The sequence below is a fragment of the Callorhinus ursinus genome, unplaced genomic scaffold (assembly GCF_003265705.2).
Source record: "Callorhinus ursinus isolate GAN/ISIS: 27379988/994484 unplaced genomic scaffold, GSC_fseal_2.0 scaffold13, whole genome shotgun sequence".
Taxonomy (NCBI): domain Eukaryota; kingdom Metazoa; phylum Chordata; class Mammalia; order Carnivora; family Otariidae; genus Callorhinus; species Callorhinus ursinus.
The window spans coordinates 17,479,811-17,500,810 of NW_027397075.1; the positions used below are offsets into that span (position 1 = coordinate 17,479,811).

General features: G+C 41.1%; 1 protein-coding gene across 12 annotated transcripts in view; it reads left to right on the plus strand.

The window, feature by feature from the left end:
• DNAH14 (dynein axonemal heavy chain 14) overlaps positions 1-21,000 on the plus strand; it is a 342,249-nt gene that overhangs the window by 125,723 nt on the left and 195,526 nt on the right. For all 12 annotated transcript variants that reach the window (XM_073899845.1, XM_073899844.1, XM_073899854.1 and 9 more), the window contains 7 exons: positions 505-758; positions 11,052-11,283; positions 11,973-12,026; positions 13,326-13,471; positions 15,670-15,738; positions 16,366-16,552; positions 17,384-17,460. In XM_073899845.1, coding sequence (XP_073755946.1) covers positions 505-758; positions 11,052-11,283; positions 11,973-12,026; positions 13,326-13,471; positions 15,670-15,738; positions 16,366-16,552; positions 17,384-17,460 — 1,019 coding nt within the window. The remainder of the gene's footprint in view (positions 1-504; positions 759-11,051; positions 11,284-11,972; positions 12,027-13,325; positions 13,472-15,669; positions 15,739-16,365; positions 16,553-17,383; positions 17,461-21,000) is intronic.

A 21,000-nucleotide genomic window follows, 5' to 3' on the forward strand; every position in this document is an offset into this window, starting at 1 on the left:
CTCCTGACGTATTCCCCTCCACTGACTTCCAGGTCAATGTGACATTAAGCCAGCGGCCTTCTTAAAACAACTCTGGCACATAGGGAGAGAGCCTCAAAGATGGATCAAATAACAGAAGGACTACAGAGTTTCTGAAAATTATGATCACAGACAACATATTCTAAAAAGAGTATTTCTGGGTTTTGCTCAGCACACGGTCCTAATTGCATGCTGGAGTTTTCTACCATTATTACTATCCTGGGTTATTACTCAGTCTAGTGATGATGGCTAAGAATATCAGATTTCGAAACTAGAACTATTGGTGGTAAATATATTTCAATTTATTAAAAAATAAGGCCCCACGAGCATTAATCAAATTCAGTGTCTAACTCTCAAATACATTCAAATGTGTAAGCTCTCTTTCACACACAAACGTACTCACACACACAGAGACATCATGAAAACATCTGGTTTAATTTATAAAGTTTATTTTTCAATGATCATCTTTCTATCTTACTTTTTCAGAGCCAGATCATGTTTTATAATGATTGCATCAAAAGTTTCGTGAGTTCTCATTCAAGAGCAGAGCTGGAGAAGGTCCATGCTGGTGTGATCCGTCACCTAGAAGAGATTGCAGAGCTGGTGGCACTGGACACAAATAATTCCCGCACACAGGTTGTCCTGGGAGCATTGCTCACGCTCTGCGTGCACTGCAGAGACATCATGAGAGATTTACTGCTGAAAGGCATCTCCAGTGCGGGCGATTTTGAGTGGACAAGGTAAGTAGATCCCAGTTATGACTCTGCCTAAAACAACTCGTCACACAGCTACCTCTAGGTAGATTCATTCTCTACCTCAAATTTTGTCAAACCTGCCTTTGAATTTTCTGGGATTTATAGAAATTCTGGGCAAACTGTGTCAGTTTGAGTCCCCTATGCCTGTGCTTTCTTCCTTCTCTTTTCCACTGTCCCTCCCTTCATTTTAACTTCCTTCATCTTCCTGGATAGGCTTTGCTCCTCCCATCATTCCGCCAGAGTGCAGCCCTCCCTCAGGCCTCGACTCTCCCCTGTGTGCTGTCCATTCTGGAATACTCTAAACTGGGAAACAAACCAGAGAACGTTTCTAGCCAGTTCTGTACCTCAGAGCTTCCTTTCTTCTACCAGGAGCCTGGTAGTATATACTCATACATATATATTTCATATATGAAACACCACAAATGTGAAACTGTAGGAAAATAGAGCCACTGACCCTGGGGAGAAGAGGAGAGCAAGCATAAGATTCCTATGATAAATGTGAAGTTTCAAACTTCTGAGTTATTTTTTTTCTAGAGATTCCTCTGTTCATGGAAAAATAACTGTCCTGACTGCATAAGGTCTTTGATTCTCAAGAAAAGTTAATTTTTAAAGAAATTCTGCACAAGTATAAATTTCCTTATTTTAGATGCAACAATTTCCTTTAAACTAGGGAAAAGGGAGCAGAGAGGCTGACATATTTGACTAACACCATTTGAATTTTACTGAATATATTTGATATATATTCACATGTTCATTTTACTGCAGAAGTATAACTGTATACCACTTTTAATTGCCAAAGAAATATGCTCTATTGATGAACCATCACTCAGAAGTTCAGTATGTCATTATTACTTTCTAGTAACTCTCTTTGAAAGTGAAAATGACAGGTGGAAGACCATACTTAGAAAAGTAAAATAGGAAAGACATGATTCTAATCAACTCTCTGAGCATCTATGATTCTAGGGCTACAGTTCCCAACTTGTATGCCAAGGTGCCCCAAGGCCCCATAGGAACTCACAGAGTTGAGTTCTCACTGCAAAACATTTTAAACTTTTGAAGGACTCAAAGGGATATGTATCATGTGTCAGACACCAAGCAAACTTCTAGCTCAAAGTAGTTGACAAGTTTAACATTAGACCATTTAGCATTAGAATCATCATAATGACGATTTCTTATTCTTGCAAAGCTATGTTTTGGGCAGTTGCCCTGATAAAAAAACAAGCACTAAATGAAAACATGGTATAGGAAACAAAATTAACAGTATCCTATCTGATTCTAGGGTTTGAGAAATTGTGCAGCGCACGACAGGTACACACATCCCATTAGTAAGTAACGGTGCTTATTCAAGAATGAAATAAAAATTTCATTTCTTTTCAATTGATTTGTATATATTTTAAAAATAAGCTACCAAGTTCATTAAGACAAAAATACCTTTAAACTGCTTTGGACCTAAAAATTAATGAAATTAACTGTGAGGTATTTCTTTTGACTATGGTAATCAAGAAAAAAATTACTGATATACTACAGGTGCAGTAAATCAAGCAAGTTTGGGAACCCCTGTTCTAGGGGAAGAATAATAGGGCGAGTAAAGCTCTGGAAATTAAAATTTAAATGATGATTTAGTGCTTGAATCATAAAACAAATCCTGGGTCTTAGGTAGCAGATAGCTTTTACTTTAGTTTATCATTCCTTTACTTCAGCACAGTAAAAGCCATATATGAGGAGCCCACAGCTAACATCATAAACAACAGTGAAAAGCTGAAAGCTTTTTTCTTTAAGATTAGGAGCAAGACAAGGATGTCCACTCTCCCCACTTCTATTCAACATAGTACTGGAGGTCTTAGTGAGAACAGTTAAATAAGAAAAAGAAAGAAAAGGCATCCAGATTGGAAAGGAAGAAGTAAAACTCTCTTTCTTTGCAGATGACATATGTGTAGAAAACCCTAAAGATGCCACCAAAGAACTGACAGTCCTAATAAAGGAATCCAGTAAAGTTGCAGAATGCAAAGTCAGTATACAAAAAATCAGTTGTATTTCTATCCACTTACAATGAACTATCAGAAAGAGAAATAAAACAATCCCTTTTACAATTACACCAAAGGAATAAAATACTTAGGAATAAATTTAACCAAAGAGGTGAAATATCTGTACACTGAAAACTCTTATGACATTAATGAAGGAAATTGCAGAAAATGCAAATAAATGAAAAGACAACCCATGATCGAGGATTGAAAAAGTTAGTACTGTTAAAAGCCCATGCTACCCAAAATCATCTATAGATTCAATGCAAAACCTCTCAAAATTCCAGTGACCTTTTTCACAGAAATAGGAAAACCTAAAATTTGTATGGAACCACAAAAGACCTCAAATATCCAAAACAGTCTTGAGAAAGAAGAACAAAGCTGGAGGTATCACACTTCCTGGTTTCAAGCTATATTACAAAGCTGTAGTAATCAAAACAGTACGGCATTAGCAAACACATAGACCAATGGAACAGAATAGCCCAGAAATAAAACCACACATATATGGCCAATATATAACAAAAGAGCCAAGAATATACAATGAGGAAAGGACAGTGTCTTCAATAAATGATGCTGGGAAAATTAGACATCCCCATCCAAAAGAATGAAACTGAACCCCTACCTCGTGCCACTCCCAGAAACCAACTGAAATGGATTAAAGACTTGAACATAAGACTTGAAACCATAAATGCTTACTTGAAAACATAAGGCAGTAAACTTGCCATTGGTCTTGGCAATAATTTTTGGATTTGATGCCAAAAGTAAAGGAAACAAAAACAAAAGTAAATAGGTGGGACTACATCAACTCAAAAGCTTCTGAACAAGAAAGGAAATCATCAAGAAAATAAGGCAACCTACTGAATGGGAGAAAATATTTGCAAACCATGCATCCACTAAGGGATTAATATCCAAAATATATAAAGAACACCTACAACTCAATAGCAAAAAAAATTTTTTTTGGATTAAAAAATGGGCAGAGGAACTGAAATAGACATATTCCAAGGAAGACATACAGATGGCTGACAGGTGCAGGAAACGCTGCTCAGCACTTCTCATCATCAGGAAAATGCAAATCAAAACCACAATGAGATACCACCTCACACCCGTCAGAATGCCTATTATCAAAAAGACAAGAAATAAATTTTGGTGTGGATGTGAAGAAAAGGGAAATTTATAGGTCATTGATAGAAATGTAAATTGGTGCACCCACTATGAAAATTGTATAGCATTTTCTCATAAAATTAAAACTATAACTACCATATGATCCAGCAATTCCAATTCTTTGTATTTTCCCTAGTGAAGTAAAATCACTATCTCAAAAAGGTAGCTGTACCCCATGTTCATCACTGCATTATTTATAATAGCCAAGACGTTCATTATTTTTTTAAAAATTTTATTATGTTAGTCACCATACAATACATCATTAGTTTTTGATGTGGTCATCCATGATCCATTGTTTTCATATAACACCCAGTGCTCCATGCAGTACGTACCCTCCTTAATACCCATCACCGGGCTAACCTGTCCCCCCTCCCGCCTCCCCTCTAAAACCCTGTTTGTCTCTCAGAGTCCATAGTCTCTCATGGTTCATCTCTCCCTCCAATTCCCCCCCCCCATTTTTCCCTTCCTTCTCCTAATGCCCTACATGCTATTCCTTATGTTCCACAAATAAATGAAACCATATGATAATTGACTTTCTCTGCTTGACTTATTTCACTTAGCATAATCTCCTCCAATCCCATCCATGTTGATGTAAAAGTTGGGTGTTCATCCTTTCTGATGGCTGGGTAATATTCCATTGTGTATACGGACCACATCTTCTTTATCCATTCATCTGTTGAAGGGCATCTCGGCTCTTACCACAGTTTGGCTATTGCGGACATTGCTGCTATGAACATTGGGGTGCATATGGCCCTTCTTTTCACTACATCTGTGTCTTTGGGGTAAATACCCAGTAGTGCAATTGCTGGGTCATAGGGTAGCTCTATTTTTAAATTTTTGAGGAACCTCCACACTGTTTTCCAAAGTGGCTGTACCAACTTTCATTCCCACCCACAGTATAAGAAGGTTCCCCTTTCTCCACAACCTCTCCAACATTTGTTGTTTCTTGCCTTGTCCATTTTTGCCATTCTAACTGGTGTAAGGTGGTATCTCAGTGTAGTTTTGATTTGAATTTCTCTGATGGCTAATGATGATGAACATTTTTTCATGTGTCTGTTAGCCATTTGTATGTCTTCTTCAGAGAAGTGTCTTTTCATATCTTTTGCCCACTTTTTGACTTCATTATTTGTTTTTTGGGTGTTGAGTTTGAGAAGTTCTTTCTAGATCTTGGATACCAGCCCTTTATCTGTAGTGTCATTTGCGAATGTCTTCTCCCATTCTGTGGGTTGCCTCTTTGTTCTGTTGGCTGTTTCCTTTGCTGTGCAGAAGCTTTTTATCTTGATGAAGTCCCAAAAGTTCATTTTTGCTTTGGTTTCACTAGCTTTTGGAGATGTATCTTGAAAGAAGTTGCTGTGGCCGATGTCAAAGAGGTTACTGCCTATGTTCTCCTCTAGGATATTGATGGATTCCTGTCTCATATTGAGGTCTTTCATCCACTTTGAGTTTATCTTTGTGAATGGTGTTAGAGAATGGTCGAGTTTCATTCTTCTGCATGTGGCTGTCCAATTTTCCCAGCATCATTTATTGAAGAGACTGTCTTTTTCCCATTGCGTGTTTTTTCCTGCTTTGTCAAAGATTATTTGACCATAGAGTTGAGGGTCCATCTCTGGGCTCTCTATTCTGTTCCATTGGTCTATATGTCTGTTTTTGTGCCAGTACCATGCTGTCTTGGTGATCACAGCTTTGTAATATAGCTTGAAATCGGGCAACGTGATGCCCCCAGCTTTGTTTTTCTTTTTCAACATTTCCTTGGCAATTCGGGGTCTTTTCTGATTCCATACAAATTTTAGGATTGTTTGTTCCAGCACTTTGAAAAATGTCATTGGAATTTTGATCAGGATGGTGTTGAAGGTATAGATTGCTCTGGGTAGCACAGATATTTTAACAATGTTTATTCTTCCGATCCATGAGCATGGAATATTTTTCCATCTTTTTGTGTCTTCTTCAATTTCTTTCATGAGTGTTCTGTAGTTCCTAGAGTATAGATCCTTTACCTCTTTGGTTAGGTTTATTCCGAGGTATCTTATGGTTTTTGGTGCTATTGTAAATGGAATCGTTTCTCTAATTTCTCTTTCTACGGTTGTGTTGTTAGTGTATAAGAAAGCAAGTGATTTCTGTGCATTGATTTTGTATCCTGCCACATTACTGAATTGCTGTATGAGTTCTAGTAATTTGGGGGTGGAGTCTTTTGGGTTTTCCACATAAAGTATCATGTCGTCTGGGAAAAGAAAGACTTTGACTTCTTCTTTGCCAATTTGAATACCTTTTATTTCTTTTTGTTGTCTGATTGCTGTTGCTAGGACTTCTAGTACAATGTTGAACAATAGTGGCGAGAGTGGGCATCCTTGACGTGTTCCCGATCTTAAGGGAAAGGCTCTCAACTTTTCCCCATTGAGGATGCTATTGACTGTGGGTTTTTCATAGATGGATTTTATGAACTTGAGGAATGTTCCCTCTGTCCCTATACTCTGAAGAGTTTTAATCAGGAAAGGATGTTGTATTTTGTCAAATGCTTTTTCTGCATCAATTGAGAGGACCTATATGGTTCTTCTCCCTCCTCTTATTAATGTGTTCTATCACATTGTTTGATTTGCGAACGTTGAACCACCCTTGCATCCCGGGGATAAATCCCACTTGGTCGTGGTGGATGATTCTTTTAATGTATTGTTGGATCCTATTAGTTAGGATTTTGTTGAGGATTTTGGAATCCATATTCATCAGGAATATCGGTCTGAAATTCTCCTTTTTGATGTGGGGTTTGCCTGGTTTGGGGATTAAGGTAATGCTGGCCTCATAGAATGAGTTTGGAAGTTTTCCTTCTGTTTCTATTTTTTGAAACAGCTTCATTAGAATAGGTATAATTTTTCTTTGAATGTTTGGTAGAATTCCCCAGGGAATCCATCAGGCCCTGGACTCTTGTGTTTTGGGAGGTTTTTGATCACTGCTTCAATCTCTTTACTGGTTATTGGTCTATTCAGGTTGTCAGTTTCTTCCTGTTTTAGTCTTGGCAGCTTATAGGTTTCGAGGAAGGCCTCCATTTCATCCAGATTGCTCAGTTTATTGGCATATAGTTGTTGATGATAATTTCTAATAATTGTTTCTATTTCCTTGGTGTTAGTCGTGATCTCTCCCCTTTCATTCATAATTGTATTAATTTGGGTCCTTTCTCTTTTCTTTTGGATAAGTCTGGCCAGTGGTTTATCGATCTTATTAATTCTTTCAAAGAACCAACTTCTAGTTTCGTTGACCTGATCTACTGTGTTTCTGGTTTCTAATTCATTGATTTCTGCTCTAATTTTAATTATTTCTCTTCTAATGCATGGCTTAGGCATCGTTTGTTACTTTTTCTCTGGTTCTTTAAGGTGTAGAGTTAGTTGGTGAGTTCAGGATTTTTCTATTCTTTTGAGTGAGGCTTGGATGGCTATGTATTTCCCCCTTAGGACAGCCTTTGCAGTATCCATAGGTTTTTGACCGATGTGTTTTCATTCTCATTGATTTCCATGAATTAAGTTCTTCTTTGATTTCCTGGTGGACCCAAACATTCTTGAGCAGAGTGGTCTTTAGCTTCCAAACGTTTGAATTTCTGCCAAATTTTTTTCTTGTGATTGAGTTCCAGTTTTAAAGCATTGTGGTCTGAGAATATGCAGGGAATAATCTCAATCTTTTGGTAGCGGTTGAGACCTGATTTGTGACCCAGTATGTGGTGTATTCTAGAGAAAGTTCCATGTGCGCTCAAGAAGAATGAGTATTCTGTTGTTTTAGGGTGGAATGTTCTATAAATATCTATGAGGTCCATCTGGTCCAGTGTATCATTCAAAGCTCTTGTTTCCTTGTTGATTTTCTGCTTAGATGATCTGTCCATTGCTGAGAGTGGAGTATTGAGGTCTCCTGCAATTAATGTATTCTTATCAATATGACTCTTTATTTTGGTTAACAGTTGGCTTATGTAGATGGCTGCTCCCATGTTGAGGGCATAGATATTTACAATTGTTAGATCTTCTTGTTGGATAGACCCTTTAAGAATGATATAGTGTCCTTCTGTGTCTCTAACTACAGACTTTATTTTTTTTTAAAGATTTTATTTATTTGACAGAGAGAGACACAGCAAGACAGGGAACACAAGCAGGGGGAGTGGGAGAGGGAGAAGCAGGCTTCCCACCCAGCGGGGAGCCCGATGTGGGGCTCAATCCCAGGACCCTGGGGTCAGGACCTGAGCCGAAGGCAGACACTGAAGACGTTGTTTTTATAGATTGTCCCTGCAAATTTCTGTTGTATATTACTCTTGGGGTCTTTCTCCTTTTATAGAACCCCCCTTAATATTTCTTGCAGGGCCGGCTTAGTAGTCACATATTCTTTCAGTTTCTGCCGGTCTTGGAAGCTCTGCATCCATTCTAAATGACAGCCTTGCCAGATAAAGTATTCTTGGCTGCATGTTCTTCTCGTTTAGTACCCTGATATGTCTTGCCAGGCCCTTCTGGCTTGCCAGGTCTCTGTGGATAGGTCTGACGTTATTCTGATGTTCCTCCCTCTGTACGTAAGGAATCTCTTCCCCCTAACTGCCCTTAAGATGGTTTCCTTGGTTCTAAGATTTGCAAGTTTTACTATTACATGCCAGGGTGTTGGCCTGTTTTCCTTGACCTTGGGAGGGGTCCTCTCTGCCTCTAGGACGTGAATGTTTGTTTCATTCCCCAGATTAGGGAAGTTCTCAGCTACGATTTGCTCAAATACATCTTCTAGTCCTCTCTCTCTCTCCACTCCCTCTGGGATTCCAATTATTCTGACACTGGAACGCTTCATGGTGTCACTTATTTCTCTGATTCTATTTTCATGGATTCTGAGTTGTTTTTCCCTGGCCTCTTCTATTCCCTTTTTATCTATTATATTGTCTTCCAGGTTGCTTATTTGTTCTTCTGCCTCAGTTATCCTAGCTGTTAGATTATCTAGATTGGATTGGATCTCATTGATAGCATTTTTAAGTGCTGCGAATTCAGCTTTCATTTCTGCCCTTAGAGACTCTATGTTGCCATTAACTGATTTCTCCATTGTAGCCATTGTCTTCACAATTGCTAGCCTGAATTCCATCTCCGACATCTTGGTTATATCTGCATCCATTTGTAAATCTGCAGCATAAGTCATAATCTCTGAGTCTTTTCTATTTTGGGGCTCCTCCTCCTAGTCATTCTGTTGATGGGTGGTTGAGGGAATGTATAGAGTCCAAATTATTGACCAGAACCCAAGCAAGATGCACCTGTTTTCTTGGGACCTTAGGGTTGCTGGCCTCTTGTTTTCCCAGCCTGTCTTCTGGGGGAGGGGCCTGCCACCCTGTTGCTCAGGCAACCCTGTTCGGGTGGAGTTGCCCTGCCCCCCTGTGGCGGGGGATGGGCTCAGCGGGAATCAGTTTTGGGGGCTTTTGTTCTCTGGCGGCTTTCTGGTCTCTTTTGCGAGTCAGAGCAGAAGAGACCGTTTCCAACACTCTGCCTCAGAGCAGAGAGACCGCAGTCTGTTCTTCAGTGAGTTCTCCAGACCACACCGTCTCCGTTTCTGTCTGTGCTGCTATAAACTGCAGGGTCCTGGTTTGTGTGCCCCTCCGCAGCGCCCCCAGTCCTGCCTCCAGGTCAGGGCACGTCTCTGCCCTTTGTGCTTCTAAAACCACCAGCCGCTCCCAGTTCGCATGCGTGACCCCGCCACTCCGGGTTTCCCCCTAGGGGGCTGCCCTAAAGTCCTTTCCCTGCTACCAGTCTGTGAGTCTGTGCTTGTCCCCAGCACGCGAGGCTGTCGCTCACTGGCTGTGTAGGATCCCCACGGACAGGCTTCCTCCTGCTGCTGTTTATCCTCTGATATCTGCCTGTAGAATCAGGGCTCCCCGCTTCATACCTCAAAACCAACCACCTGCAATATTCTGTTTGTAGAGATCCAGATCTTCTTACATCTCAGGCTGGTTTCGTGGGTGCTCAGAGTGGTCTGGTAGATATCCAGCTCAATTTCCTAGTTGAAATAGGGTCCCCTACTCCTCCGCCATCTTTCTTTCCACCCCGGGCTGCCAAGACGTTCATTAACTGATGAATGGATAAAGAAAATGTATAGAATGAAATATCACACAGCCATAAAAAATGAAGGAAGTCCTGCCAATTGCTACAACACGGATGGACCTTGATGGCATTATCCTAAATGAAGTAGGTCAGACACTGTGCGACCTCACTTATATGTGAAACCCAAAAACACTGAATTCATAGAAACAGAGAGGTGATTGGGGGTTGCCAGAGGCTAGGGGCAGGGGATGTGGATAATGGATGAAGGAGGTCAAAGGTACCAAATTCCAGGTATAAGATAAATACGTTCTGGGGATGTATGTAATGGATAGTGTGGCGACCATAGTTAACAATACTTAATTGTATATTTGAAGGATGCTAAGACAGTAGATCTTAAATGATGTCATCACAAGAACAATAAATTCATAACTATGTGAATGATAGATGTTACCTAAATCTGTTGTGATCATTTCACAGTATGTGCATATATCAAATCATTATGTTGTACACCTTAAACTAACCCTAAGGTCTGGGTCAATATCTCCATAAATCTGGGGAAAAAGAATACATACTCTAAAGCTACAACTGGGTTGCAAGTTTTACTCATAGCCTTATAGAGGAGAAAACTTAACAGTTAGCCATACGATTCTCAGTGTTCCTAAGATAAATACCACAATAGCATCTCTCTGAGTTACCCTCATAGTCAGGATCCTGGTTATAATGAACAATGTCTGAGCCACATCTTTATTGAAAACTGTAATACACTTCTTGGGGATGATTCTTGTATAAATCCTCTGTTTGTGTGGTGCCCACATCACAGCAAAGCAGCAGGACTCCATGACACCGTGTTCCTCACAGGGAAAGTGCTCTCATGCTGGTAGGATTCGGAGTTCTAATATTTCATGTCTAACATCGTCACTGATGAACTGTCCATAGTGCTTTTCATTTTGTTTTAACATTTTTGTTTTTTTAATCAACATCCCAGTTAATCTTTGTTATGTTTCTACATGTGAAAACTAAAACTAATTTTGCCCAAATAATATGCACACTTACAATATTGTTTTCAGGCATTTGCAGTATAAATGGAATGACAAAGAGAAGTTGTGCTATGTGTCTCAAGGAGACGCCAGCTTCACGTACGGCTACGAGTACCTGGGCTGCACTCCCCGGTTGGTTATTACGCCCCTTACTAACAGGTGCTGGCTCACCCTCACCGGAGCGCTGCTCCTGAATCTTGGAGGCTGTCCCACGGGCCCCGCCGGCACGGGCAAAACGGAGAGTGTCAAAGATCTAGCCAAAGTAAGTGCTTTCGGTAGCCAAAAATACTGGTTGTTCTGGTCACGCAAACCTTAACAGTATCTTAAATTTACACCATTCCTGCTATTAAGATGTTCATAACATTTAACAAACACCTTACCACATTTGTTAAGTTGTGTAATTCATCCATTCACTAAAAATGTCTGCTGTGTGCTGGGACGTGGGACCTCTGCAGGCCAAGTATACTTCTGTTTTCTCGGGATTCGACTGTGCTAACTGATGAGTGAACGGCAGCATTGTGCCCTTCAGTTATGGGTGATTTTGAGCTGCACACAGACTTCAACCTGGTCGTGTGTGTGTGTATGTGTGTGTGTGAGAGAGAGAGAGAGAGAGACAGACAGACACAGGGAGAGACAAGTAACTGATGAAAGTGGAGGATATAGTTGGATGTCCTGGAATGATGTCATTGAAATGCTTTTTTCTTAGGTTTTATTCATTGATGTGTTTTAAAAACATGACTCTAGCATTCCATGCACTAATCAACCTAACTAATAGTGTATGTGCATTTATACTCTACTAAGTTTTGTGAATTTCTAAATTTGGTATGTAATTCATCTGGAGATTGCAGTTTTCTCAAAAGACTAAAGACATTTATTACTCTGGAAGTTTTAGTGTTAGTATTTTGTGTCATAATTCAAGAGATCTTTTAAAATAATTTCTTTGTTTCTCAGTCCTTAGGCAAACATTGTGTGGTCTTCAACTGTTTTGAGGATTTGGATTATAAGGTAAAGCTTATTCATATACATGCAAGAAAAAAATCTTGTGCACATAAACGAAACAATTCATTAAGGATTGAAAGAACAAGAAAAATATTTCCCTTAGAGAGACATTAAGTATTAACAGAACTGTAAATGCTATTAATTCTTCTAAATTAATAGAATAGAAACTTAGAATGTAATAGAAACTTAAAACACTATGCAATTTGCTTTTATGCAACTGAATTACTTCTTAAGACAGTGGTTTTCAAACTTTTTGACAGGGGGATTTTTCCAAACAAAATCTGATATGGAACATGAATTTATTAAAAAAATTAAGAGTACTGCTCTATTAATCTAAGTTTATTTTATAATTTCTAACCCTATACTTTTATTTACTGAAAAGGTAATCATTAAGAACAATGAGGCTCTTACAATTACCACAAAAATTTGAGTCAGGGTTTGTATTGATGATTACAATTTTATGTCAGCCTTACTTTGTTTTGGTGGCATATTACCAAAGACACAACTCATAACATTCTGAAATATTTATTGAAATGTCCTGTACCTCTGTGCTGGTCACAGATTTACTTAAAGTTTCAAAACACTCCCATTTATTTTGTTGTGCATGTTAAGTCAAACCATTTACCTTCTATTACGGTCATTGTATTGGCAGCTTAAAAGCACCTGTGAGATCCTGCATTTGCAGTTTGAGCTCAGTTAGCACATTAAAAATACCAATAAACATAAATCAGCTGTTTGCATGAGTATTGTTAAGACATAGGGTCCCTAGTTTCCTCCCTGGGACTGCCCTCTGGTGGGGTGAGCAGGGCTGGGAGCAGCAGAGTGGGAGCCAAGAAACCTGCTAATCAAAATAAATTATCTTTTAATGCAATACTTTTTTAGAATCAAAATTAATCCCAGAAACCCCATGATAAATGAAATATCAAAATGTTCAGGAAAGACACAACCTGATTCCCGCAGGCAGTGGGAAGAACCAGCCTCTGTGTCTTGGGCCCAAGGGGCTCTGGTGTGTGCTCCCCACTCCGCCCTGAGAGCAGACATTCCCTCACCCATATTCATCCACATGTGTTGTGTTGGGCCTACAGTGTTCCGCTGGTTTCAGCTGCCAGCACATAGGCATCACTAGGTTCCCCACGCTGGGGGCCAGACCGCGCTGCCCTGCATCAGCCAGGGGCGCTCCGTGGTCGTGCCCAGTGTGCTGGGGGAAGAGGGCGGGGAGGGCGTGCACTGACCTCGGGGAAACTGCGGAGCGGCGCGGAGCCTGGGCCTACAGAAAGCTTTCACCCGCGTATAATTGTTTTCAAGATAATGGGAAAATTCTTCTTTGGACTGGTGCAGTCGGGAGCATGGTGCTGTTTGGATGAGTTCGATCGGATTGACGTGCAGGTCCTATCAGTGATTGCGTCGCAGATCCTCACAATCAAGGCCGCAAAAGACAGCTATTCTGTCAGGTACAGGGTGGATGTGTCTGGTCATTTAATGTTCGATATTTCTTCTCCAAGAAGGGCTTGGGTGTTGTTTTCTTCCTAAACACAGACCAAAAGGAATGACATCTTGGATGTCCCCTTTGCTGGGCAAGTACCAGGCAAACATATGTAACTAGCCTTCGTGCCAGCCTGGGTTACCCAGGCTCCCGTCCAGCCTTGGAGTGGTCTCTGGGCCGCCAGGACAGGTCACAGATCTATCCAGTTACTTTCACTTCGGGGTTTAAATTCCCTTAGTACCTTTCCATGTTATGATGTTGCACTTGAAGAAACCGAAGTATTTTTTTTTAATTCTACAGCTTTTTAAAAAACAAATTATACTGGCCACATACCTGAAGCCTCTCTTATCCCATTACTCTGAATTAATACTTTTCTGTTTTAAAAAATCCTGTAAAAATAATATTTGTATGTTAGGATTACTAACATTTACTAATCTAAGCAAAATTTCTTTCTCTTCAGAAAAATTCAGGAACTCACATGATTTACTTTATGGGCATAATTGAATTTGTGGCTTTAAAATTTCTATTACAATCTAATATTTCTTTTTTTTTAATTTTATTTTTTTAAGTAATCTCTACACCCAGCGTGGGGCTCAAACTCACAACCCCGAGGTCAAGAGCCACACACTCCTCTGACTGAGCCAGCTGGGCGCCACCCCCACCCATATTTCTAATTCAGGCTAATGGACGCTCACTTCTGGTTTTACTCTCAAGGGTTTTGTTCCCACCATTAGAGTCAGTGTCACAAGGCCTCACACATCTGTGGGTGTAAGTGCGGGTCACAGGAGGCCACACGTCACCGGTTCTCAAACGCACCTCACTGTCTGCCAGGCTTTCCTCTGTTCTGTCCAGGGAGTCCTCAGCTTCTGTTCCCAGTGTTCTTTCTTTCCAGCTTTGACCACCCTCACTGGGATCACCTGCCCGTAAGGTCACCAGAGCATTTCTCTCCATGGTCCCTATCTCTGGTGCTGACAACAGGACCCTAATCTCCAGGCCAAAGTTCTACTTCACAGCGGTCCCAAAATTATTTGATTGGGGAATTGGGGGCGGGCTGCATTGTGTGCTAACACAAGAACTCTGTGTCATGGCCACTCTTTGCTCTGTGGTGTCACCCAGGGACAACTCTGTGTCCAAGGGTCTCCTCGGATTCTTTTCCCTGTTCAGTCAGGTCATTCAGGTGGTTGCCTTCTGGCCTCAGGCCCCACAAACTCTTTAGACATGATCAAATAAATCTGAAGCCCCAGAGCGCCTGGGTGACATAGTCGATTAAGCATCCTATCCTTGGTTTTGGCTTACGTCTTGATCGCAGGGGGGTTGTGAGTCTGCTTGGGATCCTGTCTCCCTCTCCCTCTGCCCTTCCCATCCGTGCTTTCTCTCCCCTCTCTCTCAAATAAATAAATCTTTAAAAAAAAACCTGAACCCCAGCAGGGTTCACAACTTTGGCTCAAGATGACCCTTTTCTTTCCCCTTTTAAAATTATTTTTTTCCCAGCATGTGCTGTTTGGATTTAAGTGTAACACAGCCTTAGGAACATTCCCAAACTCGCTTATTGTTTTAACATACTTTGACTTAGAGAAAACAGTTCTCTTAGTAATGAATACTATAATGGACAGGGGAGGAAAATTTTTCCTTTACCTGTCTAGGTTCTTTTGGCTGGTCTATTAATTAAATTGGCATTAGATAAATTAACAGGAGAAAAGGTTAATTGCATACCTACATAAGCCTCACACAGACATGAGAGGTTCAGAGACAGGCAATTAAGGTTTGTATACCATCCTGAGCTAAGGAGAAGGGGGAAGGGGTCTGGGGCTACAAAGGGAAAAAAGAGAAGTCACAGGGAACTGGAAAGAGTAAATGTTTGGTGAACAAATATTTGTCGTACCCTGCAGAGACAGCGGGATAGAGAAGAATTTGAATGAACAGGCCTGCTGAGCTCCCCACAACTTACCACACCCGGCCCATATTCTCTGTAGTTGTCTCTGGTGAGAGCTGTCTTTCTGGACCCGTCCCTCTGTCTAAACTCTTAGAAACAGTTAAAGGGGGGAGGTAGAAAGCTCTTTCTGAGTCTTTTGGACCTTCATTGTCTTCAGCTAAAAATAATGCACATAATGAAGTGTGGCACATTTTGGGGGGTGCTCATTCTCAACCCCTTCCAATGTCTTACAGGTTTGTACTGGAAGGAAAAGAAATTCGTATCAACATGTCTTGTGCAGTATTTGTCACCATGAACCCTGGGTAAGCATCAGTTCATCTAAGTTAGGAATGGAGGCAGTCAAAGTCGTTTTCTGAGGTCTTAGCCATGATTCAGTTGTCTGACATTGTAATGTACCATTCACCGCCACCACCTGACTCCCTCCTCTGCCCGCACACTTATAAATAGCTACAGCTCCGTACTCATCCACATGGGTGGTCTCACATTAAGTTTCTGACTGAGGGAGGTTTTCACTTCAGGAATAGCCAGAGAGAAAAGAAAAGGGTCAGCTACTGGTCACAAAGGAGACAGACAAAAAAGCGGAGAGTAGCAGAAGGAAGGGAACTTGGTGGTTACAAGGAGTGGAGGCCGGGCAGGCTCAGTAAACACCTGTTGAGGGAACGTGGTGATGGTCGGGGCCGGAGCAACCTGATGTGAGGTGCACTGTGGGAGGAGGCACAGGAAGAAAAGTCGGTAGAGGGGGAAGCTCCTGAGATGAAAAGTACAATAGAAACCGTCTTATATGCTTGTTTTCAAATAAAGGTCAGGTAGGAAGCGAACAGGATTATTCTGGGGAAAACGATATTGTGTGGTTCCTCATCAGAAAAACTGAAAACTGAAAAACTGCTTTTCTGTTGTTGTCGTTTCTTTGTGTTTCTTACCCTCTTAAGGTACAAAGGTCGAGTAGAACTCCCAGATAACTTAAAGTCTCTGTTTCGCCCTGTGGCAATGATGGCCCCCCATTATCAAATGATTATTGAAATTATGCTGTTTTCACTTGGTTTCAAATCTGCAAAATCACTCTCTGGAAAGCTGGTTAGCGTTTATGAATTAGCTAGCAAGCAGCTCTCACAACAGGTAACGATCTGCTTCTTTCAACATAAAGATGATTATAGAAAATTCTATAATAAGACTTTTCTGGTATTGGACCAGGGAGGGATGACCTGGGGAAATAATGGAGCGAGAATCCCATCAGCGCTTTAAGGTGGCGAGCCAATGTGGATGTGAGGTGATGTGTAAAATCAGTAGGGTTGCAAGCCTTACATCAGGGACCTGGAGAGAATGATGGAGAATCTGCTGTGTTAAATCGTGGACTACTTCCTCCATACGAGGAAGTTAGCCTCTATAGCAGCGACTCTCACACTTTTTTGTGCTTTGAGATAATTGGGGGGATTTGTTAAAACACAAATCACTGGACCTTACCACCAACCTTCTGATTGTCTGGGGTGGCCCTTGAGAATTTGCATTTCTAACCGGTTCTCAACAGTTCCTGATGTTGCTGATCTGAGTACCATGCTTTGAAAATGACTGTTCTGGGATATGCTGGCTTAATGAGTATTTTTTTATGACTCAGCATGGTTTGGAAACCAGCCACACTAAGTGTTCTTCTTTATCATATTCTTTCAGTTCCTCTCTCCATTTCAGAGAAAATTTAATTTAGATACTAATAGTTTTTAACAGCTTTAATAATTTGTGACTCTCTCTTTTAAGAAGGAGACTTAGGGGCACCAGTTTGGCGGGGGAAGTGAGGGCCTTGGAAGCTGAATGCAGGCCTTCTTGAGTTACATCATGGTCTCTCTCCACAGGGAACAGATTAGGGATTTAACTGCATAGGATATGCATTTATTTCCAAGTCATCCCATTTTTCCTTCAGAAACTTAATAACTCAGATATTTTAATGCTTTACAGGATCATTATGATTTTGGCTTGAGGTCTCTGAAGACAGTTTTAATAATGGCTGGAAAGAAGAAACAGATGTTTAAATGGTGAGTTGAATTTTGAATTGTTAAGTCAAAGGGAGTTATACAACACAGGGAAAATAATTGGTAAAAGTCTAAGTAATGATGACAAGATAAAACAGGGAGCTCCCAGAATGTCACAGTGAAATATGGTAGAGGTGTTTAAGAACGTGAAAGAAGAGGAAGAAAAAAATGCACAAAATCCTTGGGTACTTTTCCCCCAAAGAACCTAGTCTTTAAAAAAAATGTATCTTACCTTATATAATAAAAGATACACAGTAATAAAAGCCCTCATTTAAAAGAGCAGTAATTTAGGGGCGTCTGGCTGGCTCAGTCGGTTAAGCACCTGCCTTTAGCTCAGGTCATGATCCCAGGGTCCTAGGATCAAGCCCCGTATCGCGCTCCCTGCTCAGTGGGGAGTCTGCAAAAAAAAAAAAAAAAAAAAGAGCAGTAATTTAATGAGAAATGTAAAACCTATATGAATATACCTGTATGAGAAATGTGTAAAACCCATATGAAGAAAACATTTGTGGTTTTTTTTTTAAGATTTTATTTATTCATCTGAGACACAGAGATACAGAGAGAGAAAGCATGAGCAGGAAGAGAGGCAGAGGGAGAAGCAGGCTCCTCTCTGAGCCAAGAGCCCGATGTGGGGCTCTATCCCATGACCCTGGGATCATGACCTGAGCTGAAGGCAAACGCTTAACTATCTGAGCCACCCAGGCGCCCCTGAAGAAAACATTTGTAAAGGACACAAATGAAAATAGGAATAAATGAAATAAGATATCATGAACTTAATATCATAACATCTTAAACATTTAAAGACCCTAAATGTTCATTTATGAATGGAAACACACCCCAGTGAATATACCAAAGGTTTCATTTATTTTTGGGCAAAAGCAGATTCTAAGGTTCACATAAAAAGGGGTATCTCAGTGGCGCAGTCAGTTAAGCGTCCGACTCTTGTTATCAGCTCAGGTCATGGAATCAGGGTCGTGACATCGAGCCCCACATCAGGCTGGACACCCAGCAGGGAGTCTGCTTGGAGGTTCTCTCCCTCTGCGCTTCCCCCCACTCGCCCTTGCATGTGCACACGTACTCTCTCACAAATAAATAAAATCTTTTAAAAAAAGAAAGATAAACAATTAAAACCTACTATAGAGCTTCATTGGTTAAACACTGTGGTGCTGGCTTCTGAACAGAGAGGAGCAAGCCATCAGGACAGAACAGAAGCCCAGAGACAGGACTGCACACGCTGGGCATGTAGTCTGTTGTCAGTTGTGAGGCAAGAACAGACTAACAGACTTTTCAGTGATTGCCTGCCATTGGGAAAACTAAATTGCCATGTGCGTGAAGATGCAGTTGGAACCATGGCCACTGTTATTTACCTGGATAACAGGATCAAAAAAGGACTAAAAACATAAAAGTATTTGAAGAAACAAAATGTCCTTTATATGCTTGGACTACAGAAAACCTTTAAAACTAAGGCTCAAAAATCTAGAAGCTATAAAGGAAAAGAGTGATAATGGTCAAAAAACACTGTGAGATCAGGAGCCAAAGGATGAGCCGGAAAGAAGCATATTTGCAGCTCGGCGCAGGGAGTGAGCTCATCCTCATAACACGTGAGGACTGCCTAGAAAACACAGGGAACAAATGGTATGGAAAATGGGCAAAGTACAGTTCTCAGAAAAAGAAACATAAAAGTTTTTAAATGTATGAAAATATACTCAATCCCACTCTTAATCAGAGAAATGCACATTAAAAATTGAAATGTTGTCTCTCATCAGATGGGCAAAAATATGAAAGTTGGACGAGACTTTGTTGGTGAAACTATAGGGGAACGGGCATTTGTTTTCATTATTGCTAAGGGGCGGACCTACTTGTGTGGGTTTGATTTGGGACTGTATTCATGTATTACCTATTAAAAATTAAATGAGAAAAACATGAATATGTTGTAAAAGGACATGTCAATGCCATTTACATGAATGCAGTAAATGTTGTAGATTGTTTGTGGTACCTAGGTACAGCACCAAGCACAGAATGTAGTGTGGGAGGGGAAGAGTCAGGGATCAGGCTGTAGCTCCACTGTAGTATGTTCTTTCCTAAAAATAAAGGAACTGAGTCATGTATTGCAAAATGCCCTAAGATTGATGGCAGGTAAATGGGTACCTGTTAAGGACTGCTTTGTAATTGGGAAGAGTTAGACACGGGAGTAGCAGGACTCAGCTTCCTGATGTCCTCCGGTCCTCCAGTCTTTCTTACATATGAGTACCCGTTCCAGTGAGGGAGTCCCTGATCCATGTTCTTCCCGTCACAGGGAAGCCTCCGTTCTCCCGGGCACCTGGACTGCGGCTCCCGTGTCCCACGTGCTGTCAGTCTGCTGCCACGGGGAGCGGCTGTCTTCTGTCTGTGCTTACACAACTGTGACAGCCCACCTCCCGGGTCCCCCCAAAGCAGAGTAGATGATGTGATTGTGCGAAGTTGACTGTATTATGAACAGGATTGGGGAATTTTTATCAGAGTAAAGCACAGCAAGCATTTAAAAATAGACTTTTGCTTTTTAAAAATCCCCTGGCCCTCCCTGACACCAAAACCTCTCATTGGTCCTCTTGTCTGGCCTTTTCCCTTCCGTCCCTTCATGTCCCTCTGCTCCAGCCCGTTCTCCCTCGGGCTCCTGGCTTTGCCTCCGGGCCCGGAGGAGGAACACCACAAATGTCCCTCATTTCCAGATGCTTTCTCCCGCCTTTTCTGTCTAGAGCGCATTGGCGGATTCAAGCTCTAACTCCCAAAGAGTTCTGAGGTGCTTACATTTAAAAAAATAATCAAGGACCGTGTATTTGCTTTGTAGGTTTGCCATAACCAATCACTACGAACTTGATGTCTTTAAACACCAGAAATATGTTTCCTCCAAGTACCTGAGGCCAGCAGTCTGAAATCAAGGTTGTGGGCAGGGCTGTTGTCCGTGCAGGGGCCTTGGGGGAGAGTCCGTCCTGGGCTCTGCCAGCACCCAGGGGCTTATGGCGCATCACTCTGGGGTCTGCTCCGTCTTCCCACCGTCTGCGTGTCTCTCTGCCTTGCTCTCGGTAGGAGCACGTGACTGCATTTAAATCTGGATCATCTGGGATAAACTCAGTCATGTCTGTTGCTATATGGGATAATATTCTCAGGTTCCAGGGATTAGCAGGTGAATTTATCTCTGTGGGACATTTTTGTCTGCCTCCCGCAGGCAGCTTCTCTGTCGGTCCCAGAGAGGAGGTTTCCCTACCTCCCCTTTGGTTTAGAAAAGAAACTGCCCAGGAGCTGGAATCCTAGGATGTCCTTGGTAGAAAAGATTTGCTTTGTCAACAGCTGGAGAATTAATATCTCTTCAGGTAAACACTTAACTTACCATAGTAAGCCCATAAAGTGAGTCTTAACTAATTCCAAGAATGGGTAGGTATCATGAAGACAATCAAAATGGGTAAATAATAATAATAATAATAATAATAAGGTTTAATAACTATCCTGTTCTTGAATTTTAGTTGACGTTAGTCTAGAGATTTCATTTTTTATTCTTAAATGACAACA